A 12,144-nucleotide genomic window follows, 5' to 3' on the forward strand; every position below is an offset into this window, starting at 1 on the left:
AGGCAGCAATCACGTTAAACATATATTAGCAATTTAAAAACCATCAGTTATTATTAAATGTGGTTACCACACAGAGTAGATTATGAAAACTCACCATTCTAGACTAACAGAAAATGTGGACCTCTTTAAAAGTCACATCTCCCCTGTCCCCAGTTTCTCCCCCTGATTCTCGTAAAAGCCCTTCTATTCTGTCTCTGAAAGACTGATGTTTTTAGATTCCACATATAAGGGCATGCACACAGTATTTATCTCTTTATGCCTGGCTTATATCACCTATTCTCGTGGCTTCCAGGCTCACCCATATTGTGAAAGTCAGAATTTCCTTCTTTCAATTCTGGGTAGCATTACCTGAGGTATATGCACAACATTTTCTTTCTCCAGTCACACTGATGGACAATTATTCTCAGATAACTTTTCTATGACTATATTGGAAGCGGGAGATTGCTTGATTATACACTAATTATATTTTTAGGCCTGTATAGTTATAGAACTACCATATTATTTTTCAGTATGACTTTGATTTAGATCCTACCAACAGCATATAAGTGTTCATTTTCACTGTCTTCTTGCCAATACTTGTTATAGTAATTGGTATCATTTGGGATGAAAACTGAGTAGGCAGAGAAAGTGTGAGGGTAATTTTTCACTATATGCCTGCCTATATAATTTACTGTGTTTTTGTTTACATAGGGTGTATATCAACTACATTTTAGATGGTTTTACAAAATGGGAATTGGAGGATTGGAGTTTTGCCCTCATTGCTATGGTTTGCAACTGTCATATGTAGTCATCTAGGAGACACACCTCTGGCCATGTCCTCAAAGGTTTGTTCAGAAAGGTTAAGGAGAGAAGACCCACCCCAAATGTGGGTGCCATCATTCCATGGGCTGTGGAACTGCATAAATAAAAGAGAGAAAAAAGAAAGCAAGTTGAACACAAACTTTAGTTGTCTCTGCTTTCTAAGTGTGAATGCAGTGTGACCAGTTGTGACTCAACCTTGGAGTAGGGTGTTAGAATGTATCCTTCCAAGAAAAGGGGAGGTTTCCGTACTGCAAACAATGCTATTTTCTCTCTCTCTCTCTCTCTCTCTCTCTCTCTCTCTCTCTCTCTCTCTCTCTCTCACACACACACACACACACACACACACACACACACACATCAGATCAATATCAATTTTCCAGTATGGCTCTGATTTAGATCCTACCAACAATGTATAAGTGGTTTTTTCTCTATCTTCTTGTCAACACCTGTTACAGCAATTGCTATAATTTGGGATAGAAACTGAGTAGTTCCCATCGTAACAATGAACGAATTCATAACCATGAAAAAAGTCATGAATATAGTATGCTTTCATGAACATTACTTCAGCACCATCTTAAAATTGCATTCTACTGGAAGAACTGGTACATCCAGCCTTTATGTTTTGGGGGTAGGTGGTAGGTATGGCTTCATGCAGTCGAACACAAATGTGGGAAGATATCAGCATTCTAGTCAGTTCGGGATGCTTGGAAACAAGTCACTATCAGCAGGCCATCAAATATGATATGACTAGTAAGAAACAGGGATCACAAAAGATGAAGCTAGAGAGAGAACGAGATGCCAGCACGTCCCCTTGCCCCACAGCAGAGAGGATTGCATGCATTTTTATGTGACAAGAAATCACTGCAGCCTTTGGAACAGGAGGGGCTATCTCATGCTCACATATCTCAGGGATGAAAGTGTAAGACTCTAATGATTGTCTAAGAAACAGGTTACTCACACTTTACCAGTGCGAGGGAAAACCGGGAAGAATTCAAGGAATGCGTGGTGGGTAAAATCTGGAGCAGCTGGGCTAGGCTGGCTGTCAGCAGGGGGGGTCAGGTGAGTAATGAAGAAAGTCAAAATTAGTTTGATCCGGATTCCTCATTTGAGTACAGGAGAGGTGGGGGACCAACCGACCTCGCATTAGGAATGCTGTAACTCAGGGAAAGCAGTGACGGCCACAAAAGGCATCTGGTATTGTCCTTCTGCCACCGTCTTAAAAGGGATTCTGAAGGGATTTTCTTTCCCTTGTTCCTCCAGCCCTCCACTTGCATTACTGGCCTGAGTAAGTATTCCCCAGCTGGCCACGTCCATCATTACAGTCAGGTCTGAGGATTCCTGATTATACTTAGAGCCTGTGGCGCTGCAGACACAAACAGTCATTAGCGGACAACTCTATTGTAACAAACCATGCGTTAAAATGTAAACCCGGGAGCGTTTTCCTCACCTTGTCCAGAAGCAACCTTTCTTCCTGAGCCTGGATCAACCATGAGAGAGCTTGTCAACATTCCACTGTTCCAGATGCTCACCCTGGTCGCCTTCAGCGGGACGGAGAAACTTCCCAGAGGTTGGTCTGTACAATCTTGCCCTAAAGTGCGTGTGAGCTTCATGGTGACTGATTTTTACTTGTGTGACGTAGGGATAGAATGTATAGAGAGAGAGAGAGAAAAGTCTATATAGACTGATAGCTTCTTCTCTGATTGACAGTTCAAAATGACATGATGTGTTCAGAGATCTCTTTTCTAGGGAGGCATTACCAGGAAGACCATGAGTTAATGAGGTCGGCTCTTTTTCTGTGTATGTCAAACACGGGGGTGGTCTAAATGGGTCATCAAAAACTATTCCACACTGGGTTTGCCAAGAATATAATCCACCCCACTGCCAGAAATCCAGAGTGGTTTGCTTCTGAGAAAAAGTCGTTTCTACTTTCAGTTTTGGTTTTTACCAAACTCTTAAGTGAACATTTTAGGAGCTAGAAATCAGACCCAGAGAAGACACACAAAGGAGTGCAGATAAAAATCCAGAGACAACAGATTGTAACTTTGCTACTGGGGTCGTGATTTGGGTTTGGCAAGCGATTGCACTAGGTTTTTTTTTTTTTTCTTTTCCCCCTGTGCCTTTGGAATGTACCGGAAATAACACCACCTAAGGGGGAAAGCAACTTAAGAAAGTGACAAACACCTGTTGCAGCAGCAAGAACGTCCACTGTGGTTCCTGGCCGAGCTGTGGTTCCTGGCCGAGAATTATGAAAGTTAGAATCAGGAAGAGTGAAAAATACGTGATTTGCAAAGAGAAGGGAGCTTCAAGGCAAAGCACGAAGAAGTAGACTAAATGCTATCAGAGGGTGCTGTGAGGAGTGTCTTACAACAGAGTTATGCAGAGTTCTAGGTTTTAGTCAGACGAATTATTTCCGCTGAGTTGCCAAAGTACTGAAATTTTTTTATCTTGAATAAATAATGAATGGCGTTTGTATGTACATGGGAAATTCATCTTTAAGTTTTATAGTTCACCTACAGTTCTGGAACCACGAGGTCATGAATCTCATGTAACAGACAGCATTCTTTCCAAACAATCTAATTCTATAGTTTCATTTTCTTATTTATTTACTTAATTCTCTTGGGGCAAAGGGGTTGGTATCTTCTAATGTTCTAAATAATTTACACCACAATGATACTTTTAGATATCTTTAGATAAAAAAGACCCTGGACCTTTAAAGATACCTAATAATAGCCAGAAGGACTTAACATTGGCTTCGGGTTATTTTAATACTTCCTCATCAAAATATGGATGTCCGGTGGAGCGATACCTGGTTGCTTGGACCTATGGATTCTAATCACTCTTACTTATTTTAATCTGTACCAGACAGATACTGACCAGGAGGGAGGATGCACCTTAAACCTCAGCTCATTAAGAGCAGCACAGTTGTTTTGAAGTTCTAAATCAACTGGGGGTACACAAAACAATAATAACAAAGTTCCACAAAACACCTCTGCATTTATATGCTTATTTAGAGTCTGGAGACAAGTGATTTTTTTATTTAGTTCCCAACCGTCCTAAGCCCTCATTCAAATGCATATGATCAACTCTGTTTTACAAACTTTAGACTATCACTGGACAGGGTAACAATACCATTCAATTTTTCTTTTCTTTTCTTTTTTTTTTTTACAATGTATTCACTGCAAATTTTAAAAATCAAAACAATATTTCTCTTAGCCCATTCTGTTTATTGTAAAAATTGACATTAGCGTTGGGTTCATGTCAGCCTTATCCCTGAGCACTACCACCCCTAGGTGATTAGATGTCTATTCAATATACAAGATGAATTCAGAAAGTAAATAACATTATGAAAAATGAAATCCTAAAGATTTTAAATGCTGTACTATATGGCGTATTTTGATAGAAAAGAGCCATTTGAATGTGTTGTTCTCTTACTGTTGAAAACCATGATAGCTTTGCTGAACTTGCTCACAGCAGTAGCTAGTGGAAGAGTTTGTTAGAGAGTTTACTTGTCCAAGTCCAGAATGGAGACTGAAATCAAAGGACCTGTACACAATACACAGTATAGTGTTCAGTATAGTGGACGAGTTCAAAATGGATGGTCTTAAAACAAGGCTGTTTAAGACCTGGAAGAATATTCAAAGGATTCATCTCTCTCTCTCTGCACACAGAGATCAATAGTTTATAATTTTAGCTTTAAATTAATCTAAATGCCTAACATTCTGAAACCAAAAGGTGATTGTCCTTCTCGATAATTTCAACTAATGAGATTTAAAAAAAAAATGGATTTAATTTCCTCACCTCAGGTAGGAGAGTTTTGGAAATCATCATGTATGAAAGTAGCCAAAGTTTTATTGAATTTTCACAGTCACATATTTTAAGAGCACTTACTGATTTATCAGGGTGAGTTAAAGAGATGGTGGGGTGTTAAAAATTCTGTACGAGCAGAAGATTCACATGGGCAGAATTGGATTTCTTTAATATGCACAGGATTTCCTCACAAAACCCCATCTTCAAAATGACCCCATTTCCTACCAAATCTAGAGTGTTTAATGTCTAAGTAATTTCTCTTTAGATAAGTGGAGAAGCCTTGTCTTCCAAATTACATGTACACAGAGATAGGAGTCACAGATTCCGCTCATGAGTCAGTCAGAGCTGACACAGCTGCTGTGAACTCCATCCGGGACAGCAAGTCCTGGGTGAGTGTTTCACACTGATACACATGGTCAGAGTTACTCGTTGCATGTGCAGGAAAGCATGGTTGCCTTACATCATTGTCTTTATGTGTGGAAGCAAAGAGTGAACATTTCATAATGTCTCAAAAGATAAAGTAGGACTCGAGGTCACTGAGTGGAGGTGAAGGAGATATCAGCCGAATGGTCCTTTCAGGTCCATGACAGGATTTGTAATGGGCTCAATAGAACATCAACCTAGAGCTGTGGACAGTGGTTTAAAAGTGACTCCAACCTGAACAATCACTTTCCTGTGTCCAGCAAACACTATGTGAACACGGGAGTAATGAGAGAAGCTGTTCAGATTAACTCAAAACTGCTGCTTTTCAGGGCCATACAGCTGAAGAATCCAAGGATACAGAATCTGCAATTACATGAAAATACCTCATGCTAGAGATCAGACATTGAAGTATACAAAACAAGGATACTGAAGGCTTGAGCGGGTGTTACTATTAGTTTCCCCTTTCCTGACCCCAGCACCTTGCAACATATCTTTAAAGAAAGTACTTAGTCTCTGCCTTCAATTCCTTGTGGAGTGAAGCAATGCCAGTATCCAGGGTCACACTAAGGATTACCCATAGTTGCTGTGAGGGTCATAGGTAGCATGCTTTTACTTGGGTCCTTACAGGACTGTGGCTTAAGATCTCCAACGGATGTGGACTTAAAGATTCTCGAGAGCTACACACAACTGTGAAAGTCTGTCCCTGGTGAGGAGAATTCAGAGTGCATCCAGTTTTGAGCAATTAGTGATACAGCTTTAAAATGGTCAAATATATGTATATATATATGTAAATCTTACAAGTTACAAAGATATCATAACAAAAACTTTCATTTCACCACAATTAAATTAAACCACTATTAGGATATGTCAGATGGGGATTGATACCTGTTACTCTCTTTGGTGAATCTAAAATTTTTCTAATACCAAAGTGTTTTTGTGATTGAAAGAAGAACCAATGCTATATTGATAATAATTAGAAAACCATGAATTTTAAGGTCTTGGCATTAATTTTCTTTTAAAAACACAATGCATCTGGCTCCTTTGCATTTGGTCATGTCTGTCAGTAAGGGTTCAACCAGAAGTCAGTGTGTCTGTAGTGCCATGTTCTAGGTCCATAAAGGACAAAGGAAGGTAGTGCCATACCCTACTCATCAACAACTGGAATTCAAGCTACGTTTTCTGTGGATCCAAAAAGTGCTATGTGCGTCCTCACGTGCTTGTTGTTCATGTGGTTCTTGGATCAGGAGAAGAGACAGAGCTCCAGTTTAGACAAGCTCTGGCTGGGATGAAAGCCCGGTGCTAGAGGTAAGTAAACAGGAAGAGATCTGTCAATCAGCTGTACCCTTCAGTATAGCCAGGCAATTGTGTCAGTGAACATTTCAAAGGGAACTTAGATAACTTTGGAAGATGGGTTAAGTGAATCTGAAAAATTATATTCTGCTGCTAGAAATTAATATATTTATTAAAATTAATATTTAAGCCTCACATTTTCTGTGTATAACCATGACTATAAGACAGTCTATGTCAGAGCTCAGAGCTCAGATCTCTCTGTCTCTGTCTCTGTCTCTGTCTCTCTCTCTCTCTCTCTCTGTCTCTCTCTCTCTCTCATTCTGTGTGTGTTTACATGAGTAAGTGCCAATATGTGAAAGCCAAGGCATGTATGTAGAAATCTCTTTTTTGTGACACTGTGTACTGCAGGTTAGCTGGCCCACAAGCTTCCAGAGACTCTCCTGTCTCCACCTCCTGCTTCCCACAAGAATACAGACACACTTAAAATGCTCACCTTCATGTTTGTTTTGGAGATCTGAATTCATGTCCTCATGGTTGCTCGCCAAGGGCTTTACCCACTGAGCCATCTTTCCAGCCCTAAGACAGAACCTCTAAGTCAACCTTAACCCTGAAAACCATCTCCATTGCTTCCTACTTTTGTGATGATTTCAAAAGTTACTCAGCTAGCATTAGCCCTTGTGTCATTTGCAAATGCTTAATCGTGTTTAACTCTTGTTTTGATAAATATGATAATAAAGGTAAAGTATGAAATAGACAACATTGGACGATTGTTGAACAGTTTTAGGTGCTGATAGGAATAAAACCAGTCAACCATCACTGAAGACTGTCACATCACTGAGCACTGTGAGAAGGTATCACTACAACACTGCTCTAAGGGACACTTCATGTACTTCTTTAAGATTTTCGAGATTTTGCTGAGTCTGTCCTACTTCTTTGATCCTAACTGTCCTCACAGGAGTGTGTGTATCACTGTTACATCTGCATTTCAATCTCTTTGTGAAGTAAAAGGAACTGATGAATAAAGCTTATTTTTAAAACAATGCTTACACGTGGTAGTTAACATGTAGTCTGAAAAGACAAAGTAGTCAAAGGAAACTGCAAAAGCTACTTCTGCTTCCAAGACTGTTGACTCGCTGTATTTTTTCTATGTTGCTCTGCCACCTAGCATGGTCACCTTGCATGAAAACCTGGACACCTTTTATTATTGATAGCCTTCAAAGCATTATTTGTAATAACCACATCTTGTCCGGTTTACCAGATAGTGCACTGAAATATATTTAACATCCACCTTTCTGAGAAAAATTAAAAACTCTGCTGATTGGTCTCCTTCTGCTGTAAAAAGACTGTAAACCACGTCCAGTTTCAAATGACCAACAAATTCTGGAGGCCAAGTCAAGAAATAGCATGCACAGCACAGCATACTGACCTGCTGTGGACCATCTTTACCACCAAAGTGACCCCAGAACATAGATACAGTATAGTTAAATAGCAAATGATATATGTGTGTGTCTGTATGTTTGTGTGTGTATGTGCGTGTGTGTGTGCGTGTGTGTGTGTGTGTGTGTGTGTGTGCATGCGCATATGTTTGTGTGTGTGTGTGTGTGTGCACGCACGCAGCAGGAGACTGTCCATGTGCCTCTCTCACTTGCCCTTCACCTTGTCTTTTGAGACATGCTGAGTCAGCAGCTCACTATTAATTCAGCCTCACTGGCTGGGCAGTATGCCTCAGGGATTCTCCTGTCTCTGCCTCTCTAATGCCAGGATTACAGGCATGTGCTCTTGTATCTCACTGTTTCGCTTAGGTCCTAGGGGACTAAATCAAAAAGAACAATTCATTCTTGGCAGTGCAGCCCAACTCCAAGCAGACCATAGCAAGAAGGCAAAACCACCCATGCCCTTACCTTACTTTATTTAATTAGCACAGCTGGGTGGGATTCAGATGTACACTTCTATGTATGTGATCACTCATTTGTAATCAATTGTAAAGTATCAATAACTATTATTTTTGCAGAGCTAGAGACACAGCTCAGCAGTATAGAGCACTTCCTGCTGTTCTACAGGGTTTGGGTTCAGTTTCTAGAACCCACGTTGGGTAACTCACAGCCACCTATAATCCAGCTCCATAGGATAAGACATCTTTCTTCCCACTCAGTCCTACACAACCATTGATAAATTTTTTTTTTTTGCTCTGTAGGTTTTTGAATTATAGACATTTTATGCATAGAATCTAATTAATATGATCTTTTGTGTTTATTTCCTTATACTTCATTTTTTTCTTTCCATATTTCCTTCATGTCATAGAATGTAACATTTCCCTTATTTTCATTGCCAAATAATATTTCATGATATGTGTATACTAATTTTGCTTTTCCATCTGATGGTGGACATCTAGGTCGCTTCCACCCTTTGACTATTATGAATAATGCGGCTACAAATAGAAACGTGTAAATATTTGAGTATTTGAATCTCCGCTTTCAGTTCTCTTAAATACATGCCTGGAAGTGTAACAGTTGATTATAATTCTCTTCCTGTTTCTTTCTGAGGAACCTCCATACTCTTTTCCCCAGAGACCACCATTTTAATTCTTACCCACAATGCATAGGTGTTCCGCTAGAAGAAAAGGCTTCTCTCTCCCACTCCCACCCCGCCATGCAGGTTTTGACCTTACACAATGAGTTCAGGATTCCAAGAGGCGCATAGAGCTGAAGACATTTATTAACATGGCGATGTGTCTGGCATGCTTTCCCAAAAAATGTCGGAAGGGGTTTGCTTATATTGGAAGCGGGGGAGAAGGGCGGGGCCAGGGAAATCTTGAGGCAGAGACTTGTTCCCCGCCGTCTACTTGGGACATGGAGACCTCGTGGCAGGTCTCTGGGCTCTGGGGTTTGGGCCAAATACCCCAGGGTTCCACATCCCCACACATAGGGTTCTAATCTATCAATATCCTCACCAACATTTGTTATTTTTCTTTATCTTTATAGCCACTCCAGTGAGTACAGTTTTAATTTACATTTTAATTTCTTTGTAAACATTTGCTTGTGTGTTTCTGTGTGGCTTGGTGCATATTTGCACATCTGCACACACACATGTGTAGAGATCTCCTTTGTTTGCTTTCCACTATATTTTGTTTGCTGATTCAGCTTGTCTAGCCAGCTACAATCTCCTGTCTCCTCTGGAACACTGATATTACAGACAGGTCTTCCAATGCCCAGTGGGCCTTGGAACAGTAGCACTCATTCAGGGATGTCTTAGCTTCTGGCTGATAAAGGACAATGATAAACAGTGCTCTTGAAAGTTCTCCATTATTTCTGCTCTGTTTAGCCCCTGTCATCACGACGCCTCTTGAAACTGTAGATGCCTTAGTTGAAGAAGTGGCAACTTTCATGTGTGCTGTGGAATCCTACCCTCAGCCTGAGATTTCTTGGACCAGAAATAAAATTCTCATCAAGTAAGTATTCTGTCTCATCCTGCTTTGCCTTGTGCTTTCCGATCCACAGAAATGCACCTATACTATTGGCCGAACTACAGGTCACCTTCTAGGATACACAAAGTGAACACATATTCATTTTGTAAATGGGAGTTCTGAAGTTCGGAGGAAAACACTGATTTATCTGACATGGGGGAAGCCAGTTGGGAATCTTGAAGCTCCTCTGAGATTAGGAAGCACCATGTTATTCTAAGTTTGCAGACACAGGACCTAGCACACACAGAGGAACTGAGGGACCAACCTGTTCTACCCATTAGGTCCCCAAACTATGTGTAGGAGTCTGACTTCTAGGTCACTGTCTTTTTTTTTTTTTCTTTCAAAATGAGACAGATTCGAAAACAAAATTCTCATCTGGCAGATAAAGGGTCTGCTTTTCTTCCTTCGTTACAATAGTTATCTCACCAAAAATACTCCTTAAAGAATCTAAAACAAAGTGAGCTGGAGGCTCTCTAGCAGGCAATGTTGTTTGCACTGAGGCTGAAAGCTCTTAGTGCACATGGGCCACTATGATAGAATTGCTAAGACTAGGTAGTTTATAAACAACAGGAAATTACTTCCCACCCCACTGGGGCTGAGAAGTCTCAAGTTCAAGGAGCCAGCAGCATAGGGTCAGGGGATGAGGCTGACATTTTTGTTCACAGATATTCATTTTCCCCCAGTCTCTTCACATGAGGGAATGCTATGAAGGTGCTCTCTTAGCCCTCTTCTATAGGGACATTGGTCCCACTCACAAGAGTTCCAGTTTCATGACCTAATCACCTTCCAAAGGCCACATGTCAAATACTATCATATCCGACTCTAGGCTTGTCATATATTCTGGGGGATATGTGAACATTTCATCTACACAAGTACTTAAACTGGTGTCCATAGACTGGGACCCAGGAACTTGGAGGGGAGACAGGACACACATATTTTTGCTGCCTCTGACTGGAATGTGTTTCCTGCTGTGACACACTATGAAATGCTGTGGAGAATCACTGTGCACTTACAGCCTTCAGGATCTCTGCCAGGCAAGTTTTCTCAGAAGCTCCAGGACAGCTCACAAACAACGACTGGGAAACATCCTTAATATCATTTGCAATTTGGATAGATTGAGACTTTTCTTCCCAACTCATGAAGCTTGAATTTCTGTTTTTACTTGGCAGTACTTTTTCTTCTTTTATGAACAGCCTTTGAAAGACTTACTTCAGTTTTATTTTATATGTATGAGTACTTTGTCTAAATGTATGTATATATACTTCATGCTTACATGATGTCTAAGGAGCCCAGAAGAGAGGGCTGAATCCCCTAGATTTGGAGTCACAGATGGTTATGGGTTTGGGGGACAAAACCCAATACCAGGTCTTCTGCAAGACCAGCCAGTTCACTTAAGCACTGAGCCAGCTCTCCAGTTCCAAAAGTATATTAAGCTATCTTTCTCAAATTTTCCTGCAAATTCCCAAAGATCACCAGATGTAGCTTCAACACGGTGTCTGGAATTTTCCTAGCTAATTGTGAGTCCATTGTTCATTAGATCTGAGTTCCAAATAAGTATAAGGCATCATTTAGCTGAACTCTTTGGTATTGTGTGGCAAGGACCACCTTTCTGTCACTTTTTCCAGGCAGCGTCTTAGCCTCTACAAGTAGAGGGCATAACGTTCATATTTACATCAATAGTCCCTTCAAGTCAACTGTCAGTTAATGATAATTTAGGCATTGTCTTGGATGATTCAGCATCTCTCCACTATGTCTCTGAGCTCTTTCTAAGACTCTAGTAATGATCATTAACATGCATGTTTCAGCTGACAATCTCAAGATATCAAAGCGTTGATTTTTTTAATCATGCTCTTCAACATTGGGGCAGAAAGAGTAATGAGAGATAAGTACAATCGAAGCTTATTATGTTCGTGCATGGAAATGGCATATTGAAACCTTTTATTTTTATACAACTAACATGTTTGTAAAGCACAAAGAATCACTACAACTTACAAACACAAAGGTAATTGGAACAGTTCTATTTAAGGTATTTATTCAGTCATTAATGGCTTCAACAAAATAAAAATAAGATTCCGTAAATTTTCTTAGTTATAAGCTATAAATTCATTGCTTGTGTTCACATTTATTAAAACATGTGATAATATTCATGATTATTAAATGAATTATTAAATAGATAATTAAATAATTGGGACTTCCCTGGGCTGGAGGGCACTTGCTAGTCAGTAATGGTCTTTCCTTGCAAGCATGAGACGTGAGTGCAACCCCCAGAGTACACATATGCAAGGAAAGTTGAACGTGTCAGTGGGTGCTTGTAATCCCACCTCTAGGGAGGCAGATGAGTGTGGCTTGCTGGTCAGACA

At 40.2% G+C, this 12,144-nt stretch overlaps 1 protein-coding gene across 7 annotated transcripts in view; it reads left to right on the forward strand.

Annotated features, from left to right (window-relative positions):
• The first annotated feature begins 2,173 nt into the window (after nucleotides 1-2,173).
• Nucleotides 2,174-12,144, forward strand: part of Musk (muscle associated receptor tyrosine kinase) — an 89,028-nt gene continuing 79,057 nt past the window's right edge. For 6 of the 7 annotated variants that reach the window (XM_028779968.1, XM_028779970.1, XM_028779972.1 and 3 more), the window contains exons 1-2: nucleotides 2,290-2,368; nucleotides 9,643-9,769. In XM_028779968.1, coding sequence (XP_028635801.1) covers nucleotides 2,290-2,368; nucleotides 9,643-9,769 — 206 coding nt within the window. Of the gene's footprint in view, nucleotides 2,369-9,642; nucleotides 9,770-12,144 lie in introns of all 7 variants that reach the window. The other variant, XM_028779967.1, reaches the window with a different exon arrangement.

This window comes from Grammomys surdaster, unplaced genomic scaffold (assembly GCF_004785775.1).
Source record: "Grammomys surdaster isolate TR1022 unplaced genomic scaffold, NIH_TR_1.0 363, whole genome shotgun sequence".
In the NCBI taxonomy this organism is placed as follows: Eukaryota; Metazoa; Chordata; class Mammalia; order Rodentia; family Muridae; genus Grammomys; species Grammomys surdaster.